This window comes from Symphodus melops, assembly GCF_947650265.1.
Source record: "Symphodus melops genome assembly, chromosome: 3".
NCBI classification, from domain to species: Eukaryota; Metazoa; Chordata; class Actinopteri; order Labriformes; family Labridae; genus Symphodus; species Symphodus melops.
The window spans coordinates 27,733,325-27,759,685 of NC_136693.1; the positions used below are offsets into that span (position 1 = coordinate 27,733,325).

The 26,361-nt window shown below is 43.6% G+C and overlaps 2 protein-coding genes across 3 annotated transcripts; both read left to right on the top strand.

The window, feature by feature from the left end:
• Window positions 1-605: 605 nt before the first annotated feature.
• Window positions 606-12,472, top strand: qser1 (glutamine and serine rich 1). Of its 2 annotated transcripts, none has more exons than XM_079339301.1 (13): window positions 606-946; window positions 3,159-3,268; window positions 3,768-3,905; window positions 4,417-7,713; window positions 8,137-8,441; window positions 9,165-9,281; window positions 9,378-9,511; window positions 9,693-9,880; window positions 9,988-10,125; window positions 10,244-10,341; window positions 10,591-10,737; window positions 10,927-11,022; window positions 11,250-12,472. In XM_079339301.1, the coding sequence occupies exons 1-13, from the start codon at window positions 834-836 to the stop codon at window positions 11,388-11,390; spliced, it is 5,022 nt and encodes a 1,673-aa protein (XP_079195427.1). In that variant the 5' UTR covers window positions 606-833; the 3' UTR covers window positions 11,391-12,472. The 2 variants fall into 2 exon arrangements, with proteins under 2 accessions (XP_079195427.1, XP_079195428.1); XM_079339302.1 differs by having other exon boundaries at window positions 9,693-9,868.
• Window positions 12,473-18,116: 5,644 nt separating this feature from the next.
• Window positions 18,117-26,152, top strand: depdc7a (DEP domain containing 7, paralog a). The gene is made up of 9 exons (XM_079340213.1): window positions 18,117-18,228; window positions 20,992-21,454; window positions 23,005-23,135; window positions 23,235-23,427; window positions 24,049-24,269; window positions 24,388-24,530; window positions 24,612-24,737; window positions 24,995-25,073; window positions 25,184-26,152. The coding sequence occupies exons 2-9, from the start codon at window positions 21,000-21,002 to the stop codon at window positions 25,405-25,407; spliced, it is 1,572 nt and encodes a 523-aa protein (XP_079196339.1). The 5' UTR covers window positions 18,117-18,228; window positions 20,992-20,999; the 3' UTR covers window positions 25,408-26,152.
• The last annotated feature ends 209 nt before the right edge of the window (window positions 26,153-26,361 follow it).

A 26,361-nucleotide genomic window follows, 5' to 3' on the forward strand; every position in this document is an offset into this window, starting at 1 on the left:
AAGTGACAAATCAGGGTGTTCAGAACTGTGTCCATCTATAAAGCTCTTGGGACCTAAAAAATGAATGAAGTTGGGCTTTCCAATGTTTTCATGTGACGTTTCGGTGTGATCAGCTTGGTGTCCCAACATGTTAACAACATAATAGACAGTGTGGCTACTTATAATATAAACTTCATTCAAAATCTCTCGAAATAGTTTGCATTGTTTTTATTTTGTCTGAGGAGGTTTTAAACTAGTCCGTGTAAACGATTCAACAAATGCATAATTGATGTCCTCAGAATCATAGTAGCCGACACCTACCTGAGGCTTTGGAGTGGTTCTGATTATTCATGCATCAAATGAGAGGCTGCAACAAACCAGTTCAACTGGTAATTTGTGTTGCTCTTTTCAAATAAAATAAAAACTTGGATATCTGGAAACTATCTCAAACAACAGACAGAGAGACTGTAAGAGCTGAACTTTTAGGTGGTCAGTCAGAGCAGAGAGGGAAAACTACAAAACTTCCAGCCAAAGTGTGCGGTGCATCCTGGGAAATAAACTAACATGGGTACGTGAAACCATGCAGGGCTTTCACGTCTCTCCATGACGAGAGATGAAGAAGAAAATTGAACAGAATCACTCCTAAAGGCGAACGGCGCACATTGATCCGGCACACCGCGCAGCTTCACGGCGGCTCTGCGGACTGTGGAGTGCTCCTACTGGGGCTGCCTCGCCTTTCCAGCTCGGTCTGTCTGTCTGTCGGTTTGTTGGTGGGTCGGACCCCTAACCCTGGCTGCTACGATGCATGTCCGCTGCTCCACGAAGCTCCGTCGGGGAAGTGAATCTTTCACCGGATGATGGACAGGAACTACCCGACCTCGAGCTTCGCGGACGCGCTGGCTGCTCCAGCACAGCCCGTCGCTTCTTGGGCCTATGACCGCAGCAGCGCGGCTAGTGTCAAGCCAAGGTAAAGGATGCAGGAGAGGGCACATTCCCAAGGAAATACCGGTGATGGAGGGAGGGCCTAGGTTTCTTGGGGGAGAGTTGGAGAAGTTGTTGTTTTTGCAGGGAATTGGAGTGAACGTCGGAGAGGCTTTACTCGTGTCTGTCTCCAACAAAACACAGCAGCTCCCCTCCATGGCTCCATGCTCAGAGATACTACAAAATGGGGAAAATGTGTGATATGCAAGTCGGCCAGCTAGGTAGCTAAAACAAGATAGGTAACTAGCTTCAAATGCTAGTTATGGCACTTCAAATGAGAGGTATTTAGCTTTTGGTGTTGTTACCTAAGTGGTAAGAGGCGACGTGTCGTCATCTGCATATATGTGTGTGTGCCACTATTTAAGTTGTGAAAGTTGCATGTTCATGACTTTCTCTCACTGAAGTCTTTCACTTTTTCACCCACGTAACCTGCAGAGCTAAAACTTCAGTCAAAGCCAGTGTTGCTTTTTTTGTTGTTTTCTGCAACACATTTAATGATGACATGAGATCATGCCTTAGTGTTTGGTACATACAAGTCAGACTGTGCAGACTTTATAACAGCACCTAGGTTAACTTGCTTAAAACCCTCTTTAAAGCATATAGAGCAAGGTCAAACAGATAACATGATTCATTACATTCATCACATAGAAGTGTTTACTATCTGCTGCATGGCAAAAAAAAAAAAATCATTGCATTCTGCACTGCAAACAATCAGTAGTAAATATACCATGTGTGTGCTGATTACAGGTTCATGAAAAGCAGCTTTAGGTTATCTGAGTTTTCTTGTCATATCTGGTTGACCCACATACCAAGTTTTTTTAGCTGTTGAGGAGTTTGCCTCTTCTGTTTGTGAAACTTGCTCTGTCATCACGTTTAGGTCCTTTTAAAATTCAATGCAAACGAACACAAGGTCTATTAAAAATATTATACTGTTTACCTGATTGTCAGTCTTAGAGAGTTAAATATTTACCTGTATATGTGAGGACTGCACGGTCTGACCTGAAATCAATAGATTAATTGAGCATTTGACCTTGATTAGTGAATGATTAGTTTTTTGCCTCATAGTTCCCTGACATGGTCTCTACTGTAAATATGCTCAACTGTTAAAGCAGGGATACGTTTTATAATGAAAGAGTGATCACACTATTTTGTGGTTTTTTTTATTGAATATTTCAAACTGAAATCAAAGCATTGCTTGAAACGAAGATGGAACATTTTAGTTTTAAAGTAGAAATGAATTTCTCTAAAACTGTAGTAAAACCGCAGTGTTTATATTTGACTTCTTTTTGTCCGCTGTCGTCTTCCCTAAAGTCAAAATGTGTCCAAAACGGTGGACTTTGCTTCCATGTCACGGATTGAACGTGTCGTCACATGACTCTGCCCTGAAAATAATCAAAATAATCGACATGTACAAGTTTACAGTGTTGTTGTACTGGGCTGCGCTACATTAAAAGACTCCAATGTTTCACCCGTTCCATTTACCATTTAACACAAAGGTTAATCAGAAACACATGATGTGGTCCAGTATGATGATAATAAAGCAAGGTGTGAATTGATGGTACAACATATACCTCTGTGACAGTGTCACCGTGTACACGCTCTGATCTTTTTCAGAGAGAGGAAGCTGTTGTGTTGTTTGTCGTTCAGAGAATGAGGAGTTTATAATCGAGGAGACGAGAGAAAGAACATCTGTGAAAGGAAGGAGAATAAGCTGCCGATGACACCCTTTCTGCTTTGAGTCCTTGCACAGATGTTTTCCTTCTGGCAAAGCGGGAACATTTTAGGTCAGACTGGCTGCCTTCGATTAGCCCACCTCTGGTTTTATGTCTGTTTCCCAGGATTTCCTGGGATAAGTAAAGACTCGTATGTCACAAATTAAGCTTTCCCTCCTAATTGGCCCCGGACAAACATTACCTAAGTGTCTCACTCCAAGACAACTGGTTCATTCTACAGTTAACAAATATTAGCATTTTGTGTGGAGTCCTTTTTTATTTTTTTTTGACATTTGGCATTTTTTTCAGTGCACGCTTCAAATAGCCATGTTTGCATTTTCTGTAGATTGGGTGTTGGCCTTCTGAGTGTGTCACTCTGTAGAGAGACAAGCATTTACAGACAGAAAACACAAGAATGCCGTGTTTCAAGTAAAGCCGTTTACTCTGCTGTACTAAAACCTGAAGGTGGGTTGTGTGTTTATGCAGTTCCAGTTATGGTGCAGCACACCTTGAGGCAGAGCTCCTCCAGCGGCAAAGCTACACTTCAACCCACCAGCTTCCCACCTACACTACATCACACCTTCCTGCTGCAGCAGGTGAGTAGTTGCTGTCCTAATCCATTGTTTGTTTGTTTGTTTATGGGTCAGTTCACTCAGATGACAGGTGACACATGCCGTCACCTCCCCCGTGACGTCTGGTCATGCAGATATTTAATTCAGCTTGACGACTACATCTTCCACTTTGACAGATAAAGGATTTCTAATACTGATATTGACATTTGTGAGTTAAAATTATTTATTGAGTTAAACAGCCACTTATATGGATGAGGTTACTACCAAGAAATAATCTGTGCATGAGGGAAAAATACATTTTCTCTGACTTTTCTGGGCTGAAGTATCGACACATGACACTTTTCCAAAACATATATTTGGCATTTTTCTGCACGAGTAATAAGCTCGTACTAAATCTCTAATGTTGATGTTGATATCATACTATGTACAGTAGTGTCATTGAACGAACATCCACTGAGCCCAGTCTTTGCATGAACTCATGAGAACTAAGCCGTATCCCTCTTCTTCTGTTTGTTTCTGCTAGGAACGCTTGACTCGAGCAGTAATACTTCTGAGACCTCAATCATGAGCTTCCTGTCAGCCATGGAGTCGAGAAGCCTTCAGGCTGGTCCTGTTAGTGCCTCTCTACTTCCTCCTTTCAGACCTCCATCATGGCCTGCTGGTGAGAAAACCAGGCATGAACACTACAAAAAGGTTTAAACATGTCAGAGTTGACTCAAAATACATCTATATTATATGATTTTCTCTTCACGCAGAAGCAACTAAAAAATCTAAAACACACAGCCTTGTCTGTGCTACATTCATGCAAAATATAGTCAGTAATTTAAAGGAAAAATACAGTACAGTGCATTTGTAACTTTTATATGTGAATAAAAACGTGTTAAAATTGCGCTGCACTTCTAAAGATGTAATAAAATGTCCCCATCTTTACAAAGTATCTTTTCTGAATAACTTACCAAAGGTACTGATTTTATGTGAAACAAAGTGATAAACTATAGCATGTTGTTTTTGATTATGTGCTGTGTTTATGGATATATGGACACACTATTGAATCGTGTCATCTGATTAGAAATTGTTGGGAATGTGTCGAGGAATTTAGTGGTATCTGTTTTGCCAAAGATGATGTCCCTTCATGTTTCCAGTCCTGGATGTTCATTGTTTATTCTGTGCAGGTACAAACTCATCAACCACAGAGCTGTATTTGACCGGGGCCCTGCCTTCTACTGCCACCTTCCCCTCTCCTGCTGCTCTGTCCTCCTATCAGCACACTGGTGCCTACCCTCCCAGGAGCTATGGCACCAACCCTCCCTTGGCTCTCCCAGATCCTGCCTTCAGCCCTTCCACCAACGGCCTGTTTTCTCACCATGACCCCCTCCTTCATCTCAAATCCAGCCAGACTGTGCTCCCCACTGCGCTGGCTTTCAATCATCTCTCTGCGTCCGCTCTGGGCTCCACTCTGCCGGTCCAGTCCTCCACTTACCGCTCGGCCCAGGAGTCAGCCCCCCATCTTTTACAACCCCAGTTCAGCCTTCTACCTTCTGCCCTGCCTGCTCCTCACGGATCCTCGCAACCGTACGGAGCCACGGTTTTCTCAGGCTCCATCGAACGAGCTCTTCAGCGTGAATGTAGTGTCATTAAACACCACCAGAGGCCTTCTAGTAGCCACGCAGCCTCCGAGCAACTGTCCAATTCAGAGCACTCCTTGCAGGGATACTTTGGCTCTGGCAGTGAAGCGGATGTGTCCTACGAGCAGGACCCGTCCCGACAAACCCAAGTGTCCTGCAGCCCTACCACAGGCCAAGACTCCTCTCAAGGGGTCAGTCGTGCTCCACAACCCAAAACAGACTCGGTTACGCAAGCATATTCATCCACTTCTTTGCCAAAGTCTAAAGACTGTTCTTCCAAACTGGCTCAACACTCTGCTGGGGGTGAAGAGAGCCACAGACACTCTCAGAGCCTTACAGCAGGCTCTCCAGAGGATTATTCCCCCCCAGGTCAAAAACAGAACTCAGTGATAGCTAATCAGCAGTCAGTCCAGCTCTCCAGCCTTATGTCCAGTAGTCTGGCTCAAACCTACATCGCCCCCCACACCCAGTCTCAAAACTCCAATTCCACCTCGGGCAAGCTCTCTCCACTTTACAAGACTCTGCCTTCTCTCTCCAGCCAGTCCGACAACGTTGCATCTGTAAGTCAGGCTCTTATTTACTCTCCCAGTCCTGGGCTGAGCCAGGAGCAGGAGATCCAGTATGGAGCCCAGGTCCAGGGCTTGTGTCAGGGGAATCTCTCTGAGAGTTACCCCACATCCAACTCTCAGGGTGCCCCAATAGTGACTTTTACATCTCACTCTCAGGTGCAAGCTTCAGTAACTCAGTCGCAGAGCTACGCGACCGGACAATCCCTCAACCAGTCCTTAAACTCCCCTTATCAATCCTCGTGTGTGCGGAGTCTACCGACGCCAAATTCTACGCAGGACTACACCCTCATGCAGTCATCACTGGGAAGTAAAGCACATGACACTCTGTCCCAGCAGCAGACAATGTCATTGCCTACATACTCTTCGACTGCTCAAGCCTTACAAATCAATGCTCGGCCCTCAATCCAGGACATCAAACTAACATACAGTAAACAGAAACTTGAAGAGCTTCCTATCCAGGACCTAGATGCTCTCCAACAGGCATCCATGGAAGCGTCTGCTGCAGCGAGCAACATGTCCGCGCACAACAACGTCATCTACGTCGTTTCAAAAATGGACGATCACCAGAAAACCCAAAGTGTCATCCGAAGCAATTCCCGCTCTGATGAGCAGCTCATGGGCCTGGGTCATGCAAACACGGCACAGCTGAAGGATGAGAGGATTGATTCTCTGAGCCAACAGCACGTTCATCTGAGCAGTACAAATGGTCATGATGCGAGAAACCCCAAAACCACAGACTCCAGTGCTATAGCGCCACATGTACCTCTGAGCTCAGAACAGCTCAAGCAGCACTTGCTCCAACTCAAATCTCCAGAGCCACATCAAGCAGACCATCAGCATCATAGTCAGTCACAAACCACTGCGCCCCACACCCAGTTTATTACTGTCCCCAGCACTCAGGTCCTCCTTGATCACAACCAGATGATTCTGCTCCAGCAGTCCCTCGTACATCATGCTCAGAACACGTCGAAGGTGGTATCAGTGCAAGGCGTTCCACCGGGACAGGATTTGGGTCCCGTTCATGTTCAGTACCTTCAGATGGACCGAGAACTTCTCGGTCCCAGCGTCACTGAGACTCAAGGTCATCAGGGCACAGCGGTGTCCGAACAGAGCTCGGGATGCCCTCCAAACAAACAGCACTACAGCCAGTCTACGAACCAGCAACCCGGCGATGCCAAGAACCACTTTGCGCTCAACTCCATTTGCTTCCCCGACTCCATGCTGCTCGGAGATGACAGAAATATTTTGTCGAATGTCGACGACATCCTGGCTGCCACGGTGGCAGCCTGTGGAGTCACACCGCAAGACTTTGTCAAAGCGACGTCCTCTGCTGAGGCTGATAATATGACAGTGATGTCGAGTCCAGTTGATTCTAAAGGCCACTTCCAGTCGGTGGATATGAGGCACATGTCTCCAAGTTTTACACACACTAACTCTCACACCATGGCCATGACACTAAATGGAGCGCAGATGGCCACAGACTGTCAGGGTCAATCTGTCCACCACAACAACAGCTCTGACCTCGACTCAAATGGAGATGGAGGCAGCTCCGAGAACGACTATCACTTAGCCGGTCAGGTGTTCGACCCCTCGGGCCTCCAGAGCAGAGTCAAAGGGAACGTAAAATGTATTAAAACAGAAGACGGCCTCATGGACAGCCAAGGAGTTGAAGACTTTCCCAAGAAGAAAGCCCGCTCGAAGTCCTTGATCAAACCAGGTGGTCCTGAGGAGGATAACGGACAAGCAAGAGCGTTGAAGCGTGGTGGGCAGGCGAAGCGACAGAACTCGAGGGGTAGTGACGTCAGCTCGCCGTCTTCTTTACAGAACGTATACGACGGTTGTCTGCAGCAGGAAAGAATCAGGCAGAAGATCCGGGAAGTGGAGGAGAAACAGCCAGAGGTCAAAACTGGTTTCATCGGCTCGTTCCTCGACTTCATCAAATCTGGTCCCAAACAGCAGTACTCTCCCAGTCCCACACGAACGATAAGTCGGCAGAAAAAGCCGTGCACCTCGTCCAAAGCGCCGCCGTGTGCTGCTGTGCCATCTTTGCCTCCCAAAGTGCCGACTCTAGCCGGTCCCCTGATTCCCCCGGAGAGTCGAGGAGTGAGCTCTCAGCAGAAACGTCTGGAGGAAGATCTGCAAAAGAACTTGGAGACTCTGCCGTCTTTTAGTTCCGATGAAGAGGAGAACACTGGGAAGAACCAGGCCCTGAGGAACAGCATCACCTCAGCACTGTCAGCCCTGGATGAGTCGACAGATCGGAAAACTCGAACAGGTGATTTTTGCCCCCAAGAGCTGCTTCCACACTATCAGTTTTCTTCCTCTCGTACTAATGAGAAATGTATTGATTGACTGATGAATCAGTAGAATACATTAATTTCTATAAGGATAGGTAATCTATAAAGATTGGATGGAGATTAATTAAGGGAAGCTGTCAGGAATTCGGTGGTTCCAGCTTCTGTTCAGAGTTACTGCTTTTCATATTTTGTAAATGAAACGTCCTGGCTTGGAAGTTGCTTATTGGCCTGTTAAAGATCAGCAGAAGTTTTAGCCGTCAGTCACCTGGGAATCAGCTTGCGTCACCAACATGCAGTTAGATGTTTATTTTCTGAAATATCTTTCTAATTGTTTATATGAGTGGAGTTGTCATGTTTTTTGTTTGAACTGAACAGTCTTTGTATTTGTACCCCTTCCCCAGATAACCAGATCCTGGGCTCAATGATGAAGCCACAGCAGGTCTCCACCATGCCTCTCCTCGTCCCGGAGACCCGCATGTCACAGGTCGTCACTCCTTCCCAGACTACCATCGCCATGTCAAGAGGGACCGCCTTTGTGAGCAGTAAGGAGTCCAAAGAGACCCCTCCAGGCCTGTTGGCTGTGAGGCTCACCAGTGTGGCCATCGAGGGTCTGACTGACGAGGAGCTGTCTGACAGCGGAGGAGAGGGAATGTACAGAGAGAGGGACGAGTTTGTCGTCAGGAATGAGGACATCGAAAGCCTAAAGGTAAAATAAGGTTGTTCAGACGCTGATGCTTGAAATAAAATCAGTTTTCTCATGTCACAGCTAAACTGTAACGCTTTTCAGACTGCCCTAACTAAGCTCATTATGTCTTTGTACATAAACAATATTAGCGTCCCAGTCTGTGAATTAACAGTGCGGCATTGCAGAAGCACAGAGCAGGAGCTCCACGTTGACACACACACACACACACACACACACACACACACACACACACACACACACACACACACACACACACACACACACACACACACACACACACACACACACACACACACACACACACACACACACACACACACACACACACACACACACACACACACACACACACACACACACACACACACACACACACACACACACACACACACACACACACACACACACACACACACACACACACACACACACACACACACACACACACCGTGGCTGCACTGATCTCACTTCTTTGACGCCTGTTACTACAGATCCCATTACACCTTCCGCAACATTCTTATTAAAGACGAAACATCCCGGGTGTGAATATCAGTGCTTGAAGCGGCAGGCTGAACATGGCTCATGTGGCCTCGTGCCTGCGTAGTGCTCTTTATTTTTGTACATGTATGAATAGTGTCGTCCACCACGTTTCATTATGACGGCTCAGTCAGTTCTCTCTGTGCAACTATCACTGAAGCGTTTTCTGCATGTTCATGTGCTCAGGTGACCATGAGAGTCGGCAGTGAGCCTCCAGCCATCTGGAAAGTCCAGAAGGCTCTGCTGCAGAAGTTTGTGCCTGAGCTGAGAGATGGAAAGAGAGTCTTCTCGGCTACAAACAGTGTAAGTATCTACAGAAATGCCTTAAGACGAGGTCGTGTTCACTTAACTGTATGAAATTGTGCAGCAGGTGACGTGTTGCTTTTGTTGTCTGTGTAGTATCTTGGATACTTTGGTGATGCCAAGACCATGTACCAGAGGGTCTACGTCAAGTTCTTGGACACGGTTAACAAAAGAGAGTATGTGCGAGTTTGTAGTCGGAAGCCGCGCTGCAAACCTATGAACTCCCTGAGGTATGCTAACTGTGTGGACGGGTGCACTCGTCCTTATTTTGTTCCAGCATGTCTAACAGGGGACACACAGCGAGGGGGGGTACACAGAAAACAAAGGCCCATACATCGATACAGATATACACATAACGTTTGTTGTTGTGAGATTGACGGCTGGTTCTGCATCTGTTTCTCGACCACTCAGGGGTGTTCAGGTGAAAACTTTGTTGGGCCTGACAGCCGCCCCTTCCTCAGTCTCCTCAAGCCAAAAGCCTCGACCCAAACAGGCCAAGCCCCGAGCAGAACCCCCGCCTAAGAAGAGGAGGAAGTGGAAGGAGGAGTTTTCGCCCACTGCCTCTGGATCCTCTGCAGAAGAAGGCGGTGAGGATCATGGTGAAGGATGCGTGTTTTCTACATGATGCTTTCTATATATCCTCCTACTCCCTCGTCGCCTCTTGATGCCCTCCTGATATTCATCTTTGTCACACTCGCACCTTTAGAGTTAAACCCCCCGGCTCCGTTTTCTTCACGGCTCCTCAACACACGAACCATGAAGGAGACGTTCAGGAGCTTTGTGGAAGTGCTCATCGGCATCGCCTTAGACGAAGACGTGATCACGGCACTCGAGAGGGCAAACGGTAAGTTAGCCTCCAGCTAACTCTGTGCGTCGAGTCATTGACTCGATGTAGGTGAGAGAGTGATTGGAAACAAGGTCACGTCACTTTTTTTTTCACTTGGTAACTTTTCCTGTTTCAGATGAACTGCTGCTGCCACACATGAAAAGAGTGGATGGGATGATCACAGATAACAGGAAGCGTCTGCTTCATAAACTGCACTTAGGGCAGGTCCTAAAGGTGTGTGTGTGTGAATAATCTTTTGAATAAGATTTTTTTATTTTATGATGCAATTTTCAATTTTAAAAAGTTTCATAATTTATCTTTAATTGCAAACATTTTGAGCAGTGAAAAGGAATCCTCTGAACTGTATGGTTACTGAAATGAGTAATTTCTTCTTAAGAGTCCAGCTATTTGGGTAGAACAGAAAAGATCAGAAGCTTGACTGTGGAGTATGAACCTGCAGTAAGCCTCGTGTTCTGTCTTCAGACGGCTCTTGACAGCTTCCCGGAGATCTCAGTGGTGACTGAACTTAAAAAGGATGGGGAAACCCCGGCTTTTAAGGTGCGTCTCAGTGGGAAGGCCTACAACAAGAAAACCATGAAACCTTACAAGATGCCCAGCAAAGTGCCTCAGGTAAAACGTCTGTCTGTGAGATGTACTTTCACTGCCTCTCCAGCAGAGGGCGCAGTGTCACCATTTGTGCGTCACCTTTATTCTGTTCAGCACGGTGTCACTGTTCCTGCTCTTCTTTACTGTCTCTAATGAGAAATAAAAAAAACCAGGATGCTCTTGTAAATATTGCAGTGGTTTGTTTTCTTCTAGGAGTATACAGTGGACCAGCAGAAAACTCAGTGGTTCTCACTGTACCACTCTTTGCAGCACTACAAGTACCACACGTACCTCATGTGTAAGGACGAGGTAAGACATCATTGCAACCTGCTGTTATCCGTCAGTGTGGATTACATGCATTGTTATTTAACATGTACATCACGATGGCATTAGACAAACCAGATGCATTGTTTGCATGTTTTCGCTAATTCTCAACACTGACGCTGTCACATCGTCCCCGACAAGCAGGGAATATTTTCTGCCTTAAAGCTTCCATTCTTTTCTCCTTCTATGTTGTCTGCGGCTCTGCTGGCCAGATTGCATCTCTGCGCTTGCAGGTCGGGGACCTGGGGCAGGAGGAGACGGTACAGAAGTGTCTGCAGAACGGAGCGTGGGTGGAGGGGCTGTTTGATCGCTTTGGAGAGCTAATAAGTCAGGTGCAGCAGGCCTGCCAGTGACTGCAGACAAGTTCGAACAAGGAGATTCCTCCAGCAGAAAAGAGTCGAGTGAGTCTGTCCTTCAAGCCGCAGAGAGATTTGAATCAGGGACCTGTCAGACGACTCGCCTGAAAGACTTTGGATGGCTTGTGGTGTGGAGGGGCAGCAGGTGAACAGCAGGACAGTTTCTGATCTGCACGGCTGCGTCCCAGCAGAAAGCCGACGCTGGACGAACCGAGGACACGGGACATGTTTTTGTAATCATTTTGGGAGACTTCCACTTTCATGCCTCTCCTCGTCTTTGTAGGATTTTGTAGTTACACGCCCACTTTTTATGGGCCTTTTCATAGATTTCTAATGTTTTTTAATCTTTTCGGTTGTTTTTAGTTCAGTGAAAGATCATAACCAGTGAGTAAGCACTAGATAGAAAGCAGTCGGTTTAGAGAGTAGAGCACAGTCAATATAATACAGGATCCTGATTGCCTGCAGTTATAACAAGCTTTCTTCAATCATTTGAGAAGTACGCTCACATACAGCCAGGATGATTTATTGTAAAAAAAAAAAAAAAAAAAAATTAAAAAAATACAACTATATATTATATATAACCGTAGATATACTGTTTGTAAAAGATCCATTTTTGTAATGGAGCACAGACTTATATATAATGTAAATTTTGTATAAAAGAACCTGGAAATGTAAAAGTACAACAATTCTTTTAGTAACTATTTACTATATGTATACAGTTGTTTGAACTTTTGAGCTTCAAACAGCATTTTGCTTCCAAGAGGAAAGTCCGAACCGTTGCAGGACTTTACGTTTAAAAACCTTTGTTCATCAAATATTCTGACCTTGACTGTACCGAGGGTAAAATGAAATCATCATGAGTTCTCTTTTTACTCCTTGACAGATGTAGCCCACATTTTATGACAAACAGATCTATATTTTCACAGAAGTAAATGTTATGTCATTTGATCATCATGCTTTACCATTGTTGTCTTCTCCATCGGATTCTTCGCAACATGGTTACCGACTTCATGCTATCAAAAAAATGGCCTTTTTCTTTACAGATGCAGTTTGTAAATAAAGAGGCGCATGTATTAGAAGATTGGTTTGTTTTTCTCTCTTCAGTTAACATCCTGCATATTTATGGGCACGTGTGTGTGTGTGTGTGTGAGGCATCAGGCCACCCAAAGCCTCCCATGTGGCCCCCTGAATATAAATGTGAGTTATTCAATGATAAATAAAACCACAGGGCTGAAGTACTTTTATAAGGTTAATGGGAGCTATTAGGTTTCCCCTCTGACACCAACTTCTGAACATCGGAGAGCTGTCAGGCTTATGTCTTAGCATAATTTAAAGTCCGGCCACTGCAGTGTCTGTCGGGAAAAAAGCTGGCACAAATGTAGTGTTGTCCCCTGCTGTAGTAGCACTAAACACTTAATTATAACCGCTTACATTTCCATTCAGAGCTGTCTCCTACAGTGTGCTTAAACAGCATCAAAAACTCACATTTATAAATGTGACTCAGCAGTGCTCTTAACACTAATCCAAGGTATCATCCTTTATGGTGTAAGATATGGGATACAACTAAATACTGAGCAGGTCATCTGAGTGGATGTCAGAGAATGATCTGAAACACTTTCACAAGGAGCAGTGATGCAGAGGATGAGCAGGAACTTAAATAGGTTTATACATGAGTCTCCATCACACAGGACCGTGTGACCGTTAGCAGCTGACTTGTACGTTCAAAGGAAAAGTTGTGGGCCAGAGTGAGAGACGCCAAAACACTCCATAAAGTTTCACCGGTGACTCCAGGACAGTTCAGTCTCTACTGTCACTTTCCCTCCTAACTTGTTCTCATCACAGCATTGTTTCTGCTCTCAACCCAGTCGGCACTTACTTAAATATGTTTACACCACGTCAGGGGTCAGCTTAACTTCACCTGCCTGTTGGACGCTGCAGTAAACATGAGCTCATATTCTTATTCATTTGTTGAGTGTTTCAGGGCGCCAAACTTGTGGCGATGCTCGCCCACCATGCTCTCATGACCGAACTATTCACTGTGAAGGGGTGGCTGACTTTGTGTCGTCCGAGAGGCTCTTTGGCCTGTTGAATAAAATATGATTGCCCAGTCGCTTCAGCCACAATGTGAAATTACTGGCAACCCCCTAAAAACAAAAGTGTCTCTGTGCCGCACAGACGGCTCTGTGAGGAAAGCCTCTGTCCTCTGTCCTTTGGAGTTGGCGGAGGACGGCCTGTCATGCAAGCGTTTGGGATTCCACTACGGGCACCACTGTAAGACACAGATACTCAATGTCTGCAGTCCAGATGAAAAGCACATGAATTTTAATGCATGGTATTGTTCCACATGTGGGAGACGGACTGAGAGGCAGCGTGAGAGTAACAGAAAGGCAGATTGAAATGGATAAGAAACACAGGCTGCTCATGGGTTCTGTGGTAAAACATGATGTACTCTGTGACAGTGGTGAAGTTTGGTGATGTTTTGACCAGTCACACGTTTGCTGAGTACCATACAGTTAAAGTCAGAAGCAGGAAAGACGACTTGCAGATTTACACTCCATCTGGAGACTTAAAAGAGCTCAGTGGTGGAAAGTATCCGAGTAAATCTACTCTTAAACTTTACTTTCGATCACAATGCAGGCTTATTTTTATTTTATTTTTTTCTTTAGTTTCACTCGAGTCTTAAAACAATCAGAAAAAAAACAAACTTTTACAAACAGTTACTTTTTATTATAGAATAACTGGGATGTGTTTGATCCTCATAAAACTGCAGGATCGAGATGTTGCTTCTTGTAAGATGTGCACAGATCCAACATGCTGCATTTGGATCATTCAGGTCAATGTGTCATAAAAAATAATGACAAATTAAGAAAAAGAATTGTGTCTGCAAATATTTTCTTTATTTTGTCAGTTCAAAGTAGGCGACGCACTGAAATAATATCCCGTTAGATCACAGTTTAATCTGGCTCCACCTTAACCAAATACACATTCACACATCAGTCAGTGACAGGGGAGCGATAAACAAAGTCCATGTAGCCTGTGTAGCAGTCAGCAACAATACTCATTACTCTTTCTATTAAACAATGCAATGCTGAGTATGTTGTTCTTTTCACAGCTGAATGTCTGATTTGATTTGAGTATCTAGAAAAAATAAAATAAAATACAGCAAAGGTCAAGTTTAAAAATGTGTGACACTGAATACTTGTATTTAATGTTTGAGGTATGGACCAGCTGCTTTAGACTTAGACTGCATCTCTCTCTCTCTCTCTCTCTCTCTCTCTCTCTCTCTCTCTCTCTCTCTCTCTCTCTCTCTCTCTCTCTCTCTCTCTGCATTCACATCATATTACTGCATGTCACTACCTGTAAATCTTCGTGTACCGTATAAGTTATTAATCACTTATATTCCTGGGAGCTCCTGCTCTTATGTCCTTTATGGTTCCTCTGGATCGTTGGCATGCCCGGCTTGCTGCTATAGACCCCCCCCCCCCCCCCACCACCACCACCACCACCACCACCACCATCACCGACCCTGATTGTCCTCATCCTTTTGCATCTGCCTCTGTCCCATTTTCAAGCCTAGCGCAGTTTCTGCAGAAAGCTGTTCCTCATTAGTTGAGTTTTGCTCGAGGTTTCTGCCTGTTGAAAGGATTTTTTTTCTTGCCACTGTAACTGTGCTAAATGTTGCTTCATGCTCATGATGGATTAATGTTGGCTCTTTGTAATATATGAGTAAGGTCTTTTACCTGCTTTTTTAAAGTGTCTCGAGATAACAATTGTGATCAATTTTTCGCTATACAATCAATCAATCTTTATTTCTAGAAGTAAAGATTGGTTGACTTTGTGGTAGTTTTTACTACATTAATGGATTTGAGTTTTTTTTTTTAAAAGGAACGTCAACAGGTCCACAGTCACACTGGATCCAGAGACCAGCATGGTAGATTTTTTTTATTTACCATGTCACATCCTAGAAAAAAATCTACTGGAGTATTTGCCATAGTCATAACTAAGTCAAACAAGTACATGACTAACATTGCATGACAGAGAGGAGGAAAGAAAAGGAAATGTGCTGAGCCTGCAGGCCATACGAGCAGAGAGAGGGGAGTCAATATTTCTTTGACCTTGTGGAGTAGAGTTTCTGATTGTACTAACCAGGGTGCTCTCTCTCTCTCTCTCTCTCTCTCTCTCTCTCTCTCTCTCTCTCTCTCTCTCTCTCTCTTCCCTCTGTGTTGGTGTAAACCACTTTCCATTAAACAGCTCTTTAGAGTCAGCTTTGTTTCAGGTTTACTAAATACCAGCACATGAAGTCGAAACACATTCATCATTTGAGTTTGAGTTGTAGAACCTGTTTGGCTCTTTACCAAAGGCACGAGTTGCCTTCAGTTAAGGAGTGGATTTCCTGGCGGCTGTACAAATAATAAAAATACATTATTCACACTGCAATAGTAAACGGGAGTTTATACAACATGTTACAGGCTACAGGCAAGCTTCTATGAATTCAGTTCTTAGTGACTGTTCGTAAGCATTGTGTCTGACTGAAAAAGGATTTATTGTGGCGATAATGTCAGGAGTTATTATTTTACAGACTCTTCTGTTACACGGGTTAAGAACGGGAAATGTGGCTGAATGCAAACAAAATAAAATCACTTCATTTTGATTCAGCCTAAAAAGGTGGCACTGGCACTAAAATCAAAGTTTTATCTGTATCATAAATGGCTTGCTGTTGCTGGTTTAGGGATAGTAATGCGTTCCTTCTCTGCCCTGTTTGGGGCTGTGGGAGAACAATCTTTTCCAGAAGAGGATCTCACTCAATCGAGTTTTTCATCTCCATAAAGTTGGTGTACTCACGAGAGACAGAAAAAAATGATGAAAACTCCTGTTGCATAGTCATCCTCTTTTATTTCCTTTGATTGAGTCAAGCTACAAAAACATTGGATCGTACATTTCCCATTGTTTAACTCGAACTGTGTTTCCACCAAAAGCAGCTGGGACTCTCTTGTCACAGGAGTTTCTTTATAATGGGATAAAAGGATCCTGCAGCCCATTATTGTCTATGTTTTTACCAAGGGCTGAAGAGGAATGCAATCCTCATATAAGGTGATGTTTGACCACAAACTTCCTCTTCTTTTCCCTTTTTTGTTGGGTAAAGTGCCAGTGACTTTCATCTGTTATTATAGCACTGTGTCTGTGTATTAAATGGTACTTGCAGCTTACTGCAGGACAAAATGAATAAAATGAACGTGAAATTATTTAAATATACCCCAAATAAAGTAACCCTCATTGTTCTCTCCTGGTAGCATCCTGACTTGCTCAAGAGCATTTCACCTTTAATGTTTAATGTGTCAGTACTGTATATCTTCCTCTTTGTTCTGGAAGAGGGGGCTCTCTTGTAACACACATGCATTCTTACTTTCTTGTGAAGAAGCACATGTTTCTGCAGAAAAGAGGTGAGGACAACAGTAATCAAACCGGTTTGCACTATGTTGGCCACCTCGCCCATAGCAGCATGCTTGTCTCTTGCAACGATAACACCTGTCTTCCTTTCAGTCTCCCTCTCAGAGTGACCAACTTTAGCTTTGCAGTGTCAGCTTACTGTGTTTCCATTGTCAGAGTACACCTGAAGAAAGGAGGCACCGGGTTAGAGCCTCATCCGTGAAATCTGTCCCAACTACAGCTCAGGTGTGTTTGCTCTGAGGTGTGTGTGTGTGTGTGTGTGTGTGTGTGTGTGCATATTTGTTTGTGGTATAGCTGTCATTTAAGTGACTGTCTGTGTAGGTGGATCCCAAACAAGGTGGGGCAGTCACACATTTGACACACACATGATGACGCCTGTTGTTTTGGCTGAGACAAGGAAACTGTCCTCAATTTGTCATCTTCATTAACCCTGTAAACATCCTCCAAACTTTTTCTCCTCTTCTTTTCTCCTCTTAACAAAGCAGTCTCTGGTTTACGTCTTTATAAGATCCCTCAGGTGTAAATGGCTGTAGCTCAGCCTGTAGGGACTTAGATTGGGAACCAGCGGGTCCATCGTCGGGTTCAAGTCCTGGTGTGATCCAAATCTGGAAATTGGTCTGGTTGCTGGAGAGGTGCCAGTTTACTTTATAAGCATTGCCGAGTCCTTTGAGCAAGGCATCAAATTCCCCACCACCACCTCAGCAGCACCAACCATGGGCAGCTCAGTCACTCTGACGTTTCTCTATTAGAGCATGTCCATTAGATCCTGTTTGTGCATGTGTATATATCAATCTGTGTTGCATGACTTAACAGAGTGTAAAAACAGAATTCCCCCCTGCAAAGATTATAAATCTGAATACTCTCAGGCTTGTAGATTGTGTGAAAACTTCCTGGACTTTTCTGGCATTTCCTTGAAAATGATACCTTGAATCAACATTTGCATGAATTCTAATGAATGGCTTTAGATAAGGAAATAATAGCAATGTATTATGATTTATTGTTATTATTATTTCAATATAATAAAAACAAATCATTTGGGGCACCATAAAGAAACTTCCAGTTGCATCTTGGGTTCATCTGTTGTTAAACTAGGATTTCTCTTCTTCAAATTTACAGTTTCATCATAGGAAGTTGTCCCTACATGTAGGAATAAGTGACTTAGAGCTCCTTTTGTTAAACATGAGGGACTCAGGGATCCTCATTAACGTGTTAATGCCCGGACAGGGCGCTGATTGGGACATGAATAATGTACGGCAGTGGGAGGGACAGTATCGGGCTTGACTCCTTTTGGCTGCGTGCGTCACGTTGTGAATTAAAGACCGAGGACGCGCAACTGAATGGCTATCTTCACAGTCACTGGAGGAAGTTTTACTACACCGAACTCCAGGTAATAATCATTTGTTTGTGATTTAACTTAAGGCTATTCATTATGTTGATAGTTTCCTGCCGTGTTTAAAATCATTACTGTGGTTGGCTACGAGAAGACTTCGGGTTATTTGGTGTTTAACATGCCGTGTAGAGATGGGAAAGTTTAAGAAATTACATTTGTACTTGTAGCTAAAAACAGATATGACTAAAGGCTTTGTTCCTAAAAAAATAATTTGACATAGTCTACTTTAATAGGATGTTTAAATGCATTTTACGCACATTATGAAGTCTATTTGTTTGTGAAAACTTAGATTTAACAGAAAATGTGCCTAATCAGTTTATTTTCTGTAAAGGGAATGCTATTTTTAGGCCTATTCTGTATTTATTTTGTTATTAATAGGCCTTCTCAGGTTTTTGTAAAGTTTTAAGCGGGTAAATTTCAGACAGTTTCTGGTGTGAAATGAATTTGCTTTAGTGACATTTGATGAATGTTTTAAAGGCTCTGAATTATAACACCGGTTGTTTTTGCTGTATTGTGACATGGTGCTTGGTGCAGACTCAGCTGCATGCAGTGTTTGTGTAAAAACACAGGTGGAGGGGGGCGATTCCGTTTACACACCTCTATATGAAACAGGATGTGGGGGTTTAAATCCATACGGGCAGGTGCCCTCCTTTTTCTTCACGTGTCCTGAGGCTCCATAAGTTCAAAATCTTACTGGTCTCAGCATGTCAGAGGAATGAAGGTCTACCAACAACCTGCTGCTCCTTATAGAGCTTCAGTGCAGTTTGCCTTATTACCTCTTTCTAAGTCTTGTTGCAGCTTGAGAGTTCAAAAACATGCTCGACAGTCCTTTAATATATGTTTTCTGTAGTTTATGCTTCAGTGACAATACAGACAGTGATGTTAACCCCAGGAGGTGGATCCCCCTGTGCTTGCTGACTGAGCTGCTCCCCCTGCGATTATTTACCTCTACTGATGTGTGCAAACACACGCTGTACTGTTGTCATTGGAGGTAACGCAGGCCACAGCTCCTGTTGCATCGTGCCACGGTCTCTCTGATGGGAATTATTGCGCACTAAAAAAAGAGGACCAAAGTCACAGGAAATGTAGTCTGGCGTCGACTATACAAACTGAGCTTAAATCTCAGCCTGGGGCGAGCAACGAGAGGTGACAGAGCACAGCCGGGTTCCCAGGATTGTTTCGACCTACACCTGACCCCCATCTCTTTTTTCTTTTTCAACAAGCATTGATATTGATTAGATCCGGATTTATTGTGTGACTGGTAATCCGGAGACCCCTGATGGGGTTCTCCAGATGGTCCTGTTCAGTCTTTTAAACTTAGACTTAGACTAATTATCTAGATCAAAAGGTCTGTAATTCCTGCAGTCCTCCCTATTATAATGGGTCTATAACTAAACTGCCATTTACCAACAAAGACTTCCCCTCACATCTAAAGTATAGATCTCTGTTAGCAGGGGCACTTCTGTCAGATGGGGGCCCTTTTAGGAGGTTTCCTACTGTCATTGCAAAATGTTCACATTTTGGGGCAATACTTTTGTTTAAAGTTTGTCAGCCATTGGGGGGCCCCTCCTGGCTCAGGGGCTCCAAACAGTTGCCTGCCTTGCCTGTTGACAAGCAGCACATCTGGACTTGAGAGTCTTTAAGCAAAAGAATAATTTGGACTCTTTACTCTTTACCTACAGTATATCTGCAAACTGGCTGGTGATGTTTTTTCTTATCTAGCTGCAGCACCAGTTGTTCTTCCTTTAAATGCAAATACTCAGTTCAGGACTGTTTCCTCCACCCAGAGGGAGACTGTAGAAGGATCTCATTAATCAGCTGATCACAGATAAATCTTTCACCCTCCTTCCTCTTTGCTCCACGAGCTGTTGTATTTTTTTTTTTAAATTTTTTTAGAAGTGGTTGAACATTTGTGGTACCTTTCCTGAGTGTTTTTGTTGTCATGTTTCACAGATGGGTCAGTGAAAGTATTTGTCTTGATGTGTTATCATAACATGGAGCTCGGCTGCTGCTGACAGCGCCTGATGTATGGCCCTTGGTCTCTCAGAACCCCCCCTTTAACATTTGCTCAACAAGCTTTAGAGGGTTCCTGTTGTGAGATGAACCAGTGAGAGGAAGACTCTAATGGATAGCATGGTGTACTTTTGGACATGTTCAGTGTTGGATTGCATGAATAATCTTGTGATTTTGTGCATGTTAGTTGCACTGAAACCAATGAAGTGGAAAATACAGCAGGAACATATCATGATTTGTTTTGTGGGAGGAGGCTGACAATGTGATCATTGTCTCTGTATCCGTGTGTGAATCAGTGTGGCGGATAGAGCGGACAGATTGCACTTGGTGTCTCTTGTGGCAAAAAAAATCTGATGTTTTGTCTTTAACCTTAACTGCCTTAGATTGTTAGGTTTTAATCATCTGTGTAAGTGTATTTAACTGGTTGTACACCCGCCTGCGTCAAACAAGGATTTTGGGTTGGGCTACTTCCCCCATTAGATTTCTGGAGTTCTGGATCATGTGCCGTAACACCCACAAAGAATAACTTGAAAAGAGTCGAGGTTTTATTTCACCTGCATGTGTATGTACATGTATATATTATATATTTATATTTTTGGGTGCAGCTCATGGATTTATTAAAAGATAGTCTGTCAAGTGCCAGAAAACTGTGAAAACTGCCATCTTCTTCAGTTCATGTTCTCTGATTATCTCTCCCTTCCTCCCCTCTTTATCCTTCCACTAATTGTTTCTCTCTGCCTCTGTCAGAACCAGGCATGGCTGGGAAGCCTTTCCGGGCCACCTACATCTGGGGCAGCATCATCTCCAACCTCCACACTCAAGTGGAGGTCAAGCGCCGGCGTCACAAGCTTAAGTCCTACCATGATTGCTTTCTGGGCTCCGAGGCCGTGGACGTGGTGTTGGCTCACATCACCCTCAACTGTTTTTTTGGCGAAGAGGTGGTACCACGCTTCAAAGCTGTTCGTCTCTGTCAGGCCCTGATGGACTCGAGGGTGTTTGAGCCGGTTGGCATCAAAGTCTTTGGGAAGGAGAAGAAGCGAGCGACGTTTGAGGACAGTTGTTTCAGTCTGTACAGGTTCCTGAATCCTGCGACCAGCTCCCCTTCATCCCTAGCAAACTCCAACTCTCACTCCACCAGCACCATTGAGAGCGGCTATGACTCACTGAGCATGAACAGGAACAAGAACAGCTACAGTCCGTCACATGAAAGGTACGGAGCGGTGTCATAACATCTTCCGATCTCACTTTTGAGTTGAGCTTTGTTCTCCTTCCTCCCAAGCTTATCCCAAATCCAGCGTCAGTGATAACTAGTGAGGCGTGAGCTGAGACTCTTGAAGTCCAATTGTGCAGTCATGTCTTTATGTTCTTAATTTCCAGAAACGTTCTTATTATCCAAGATTATGAGGTTCAAATATAAAATTACATTTCAAAGTCAAGAAGTGACATGGAAAGAAAGATGGTTCAGACAAACCACATTCATGTCTGTACCATCAACTGTTTATTAAGATGAGCGACTTCACCTCCTTTGCTTGTACATACAGATGGTTGTTGAAAGTTGGTGACGTCATTTGAAACCAGGACATGCACGATAGAGATCTGGCTGGTGTCGCAGCGGCAGTATTTCCATTACATAAAAGCACAATAAAACTGTATTGTTCCCTCAGGTCGGTACAGTCTGGCAGCAGAAAAGATTCTCGTGTCAATTTCACTTTCAATAACTCAAGTTTTATGGAAAGTTGAATGAATCCTCTCGTTTGTTCTCCACTCTGCTCATCCCTGCAGCTGTCATTCATGATGTTACATCTGCCCTTTTTTTTTTTTTTAGCATAAAAACACCAATAAAACAATTTATACAACTACAAACAAACATTTGGATAAATATCTGCATGACAAGAGCTAACTACACAAACTATATTTGAGAAAAGAGTATGTGAAATGTATTGTTACAGTTTTATACGTAAAACTTTAGCGAAAAGACCAACCAACCAAATTTAAGACCTATCCCTTTCAAAAGTAGTACAGCAAGTTGACACAGACGCTGTCTTACAAGGCAAGATCAAATTACAATTAGTGATTTTAAACTTTCTCTAGTCTTTTGAACTGGATGCTGGCTAAAGCTGCCTATGTGCCCAAAATACTCAAATTTGGAAAAAAACAAACAAACATGTAACATCTTCGTCTGAAACAAATGATGGTGTCCCTCAAACTGTGGAGCTGTTCCTTTAAACTCAGGCGATTCTGCTTTTCTTTAAAGGTGTTGAATTAGATTTAGGGAGGCTGGGAGTTAGCAGCAAAGACAGGCGTACGTGATGCATGTGGTGCTAACACATGGCCTTTATCACTTTGTCTATTTGAGAGTGATTACTCCAGAGCAGATCAGAGAACAGGCGTGACGTCCCTCATGAGAGATGAAAGACCCAAAGAAAAACATGTGCTCTTTGCTAGTTACATTTTCTTTTCATTCACAGTTGGCTTTTGTGATTTGCAGCATGGGTTCAATCAAGTCTTTATGGGAGTACAGTTAATGATCACAAAGTAAATGATTCAAATGTTCTTCCTATTTGTTCATTAGAAGACCAATTCTAGAAACTGGACATTTATTGTGTCTGTTTAATATGAAAAAACTGAATAGCCTACACACAGCACCACATTTTAACAGCTCCTGGAAAACATTTGTTGCCAGATGCCACATTTGTTCGTGTAATTAGTCGGACCCCCCCAATCACTTTCACTGATTGCTGTTATTATGTGACTCTCCAGACAAGAGGTGCTGAGCTACTCCACCCACTCCCCTGTGAAAACGGACAAATCATTGGAGGAGGTACTCGGAAACCTCAACATGAGCTCGACCATCACCCCTCAGATGATCAACCTCGGCCTCTCACAAGAGAGTAAGTCGAATGACGTCAAACCGGCAAAGTGTTTTTTTTAGATTAGCACTCTGTGTCCGTGTTTATGTACCTGTGGCTCTTATAGTTTATGTCTTCCAGTTGTAGGTGAGGTGTGGCACCAACAGGCTGTCTTCAGGTTGCTGCAGTTGATAGAGCTCCCCCTGCTGGAGGACTTGTTAGAGGGTAAACACACGCCACGGCCTCCTCTTCATGGTATGGACAGTGACCCGGACCTGTTGTATACGTCAAGCTACCTGGACAGAGAAGTCCTCAAGGCCTTCAGCGAAGCACAGTAAGCCCCTCTGAATCATCACGACTGAAAGAAGTTAATTCTCTGATACAAGCCAAGTTTAAAGGCTGTATCAGCTGCTTTTATGCCACGCATATTAAAACATAATTTGATTTCTTTTATTTGCCAAGCTTGATTTGATTGAAAATGTTACAGTGAGAAAACAATCTTGCATAATCAAGCCCATGAGAGACGGTTCCAATGGAGACCTAACTACCCACTCTAAGCTTATTACACCAAAACTACACAATATTCATTTAATAATAGTTTAGTTTATTATTCTGTGGACAGTCCCCTGTTACAATAAAAGCAGCAGTTCGAGCCTTTGAGGCTCATTTCCAGCTGTTGTCCCCGGCCAGTTTAAAGTCGGCAACCTAAAATGCATCATAATCACTGTTGTTGTTTTCAAAGCCTCAACGCTGCTGACGAGCGTCGAGATTAGCAACACAACTCCTAAACATCTTTCCTTCCTTTTTTCTCTCCAAAGATTCACCATGCTCACTGTTCGTTTTTTAACCATTGAAGACCAAGAGCTGGAACTGACCTTGTTCATTTCTCATTGTTGTTGAACTTGTCTCGATCTTTTTGCCCGATTTAAAATCAATTCTCTCCCCTCTCCCTTAGGGCTGACGAGTGGATGTCAGGCGCAGTGGACTGCCTGGAGTTTCTGCCTGACGAGCTGGTGGTGGAGGTCAGTCGAGGTCTGGCTGGTTGTGCTGACGACCTGCTGCAGTGTAAGAGACTGCTCTATGAGGTCCTGGATCAGCATTACGGACGCACACAGCAGCCACCTCTGCTCAGCAACCACGTGTTCGACATCCACTCAGGCATCTCAGAGCTACTCGGTAAGAAGAGGCAATTTTAAATCTCTTTTTTAGTTTTATGTAAAGTCATTATGGCTTTAATTGAAATCTATAAAGACAGCTTTTTTCATGTTTTCCTCCTTTCTGTTGTCTGTATCAGTGAACGGGAAACAGGAGCAGGCTCTGGAGGCCCTGCAGCTGAGCCTGAAGCTGCAGGACTGTCGCAGCAGGGAGGAGCTGCGCAGACTATTAAGATTCATGGCCATCGCAGCCAAACCACTGGAGGTCAAACTGCACAAAGAGGTGAGCATGTGTCTGCATGGAGCTTGAGTCTGCATGTTTGATTGTTTGATTTGAGTTAACTCACAATAATTCTCTGCTCAGATCGAGAACAGGATGGCAGTGAAAAGGTCTTTTTCGAGTGCCATTGTCTACAGCGGTCGACTCTCCAAAGGAAAGGTGGACTTCATGGTTCTCTTCATGATGGATAACCACTGTGATCTCTTCAAAGTGAGTGCACTCAATTTGCCTATGTGTATGTGTGTTTGTCCAGTTTTATAAGAGGGATGTGATAATCAACATCTGTTAGCCACTGAGTTGATTAAATGCTGTTTACAAGAGCTGTTTAGAAGCAGGACTGCAAATCTGAAATCACTTACGACTTGAAAGGCAATTCATATTCAAATGAGTCCAACTGTTTAAAATGAAATCCAAAAAATACATGAAAAAGTGATTCTATTAATTATGTTTGTCTTTCGTTCAACTAGATTCCTGTTTCGTTGCACAAGATGGTCAGTGACAGAATAATGAATATTGTGAAAGGAAAGGATCCAGACATGGTAGCAGGTGTGCAGATTTCCCTTATTTCCATCCATTCATTATCATAAAAAAACAGTATAACATATAAAAAGGCAAAGCTCTTCCTGCACTTAACTTCTGTGTCTTACTTGCTGCAGGATCAGCGTACTGCACGAGGCTGAGTGCAAAAGACTTTGCAGAAAATGCAAAGAAAACCACGAAAGAGGAGCTCTGGTCTTTACTGCAAACAGTCCACGAGAACCCAAAACTCTCGGTGAAGGAGAAGAGGCGGCTGCTGGGGCAGTTTTTCAAAGGCCACCCGGAGATTTTTGTTCAGTACTTTGGAAATAGATTATCGAGTATCAACATGTTGCTACAGTGATGTTTATGTTGTTGTTAATATGTCATGTATCATGATGTGAAGAGATGTAGAGATAAGATGTAATGTGAATGATGTGAGAGTTAATGTGCTTTTATGTGAAACGTTTAGACACTGAACTGGAATGTGAATTTAAATCGTACAGAGCTTCAACGTATTTAAGGACATATTTACTTGTCATAGGAATTTCTTGGGTGCAGGACACACACACGACAAGTCAACATTGCTCTGCTTCTTGTGGTCACTCTGTGTCTGCATGCAGTTTTCAATAGCTGTGTTATTTGTGCTTGTGCAATACAGACAGTGCAGGCAATAACAAATCTGTGCGTTCATGTGGTTTCCGTGTACAGAGTGATGCACAGTGGAGCTATGTCTGAGGTAGCCTCAACCGGATATTTGAACCTGGACATTTAAAAGTCTGATGTCGTGCTATTATAAACAGTCAGATGCATTCATGAGATGCAGCCCTCTGGGTTTTTTTTTGTTTGTTGCAACAAATCAGCAAAACAGATGTTTGTACATTTTCTTTGTTCGGACTGGAAACTGTAACCGCGTTTTAGTGGCATCTTCAGAGTCCTGTTTTTTAAACCTGTGCTACGAGCTATGAGCTAATGTGCGTCTTCTAATCAGCTGAGGAAATCATTTCCTCGTGATGGTAGCATTCCCAGGCTATTTCTTAACCGTACACATCTTGTTTGGCTTGTTTTGTTTTGCCAGGTCTTTATTGTCCAATCATTCATTATGTTTTCATTGCTGACTCAATATATGTGTAAAAAAAAGTGTTAACGGCATCTGGTATGTCACAAGATATTAAAGTATGAGATGTTACAAAACTGAGTGGTTTCTCCTACCTGTCCATCAAACAGGACTGACACAGGGAATAAAAACTAGCATGCAAACAGACTGGTAGATCTGAGAAATCCATTACTGCTAAGGCTACTGGCGTTTACAAAGTTA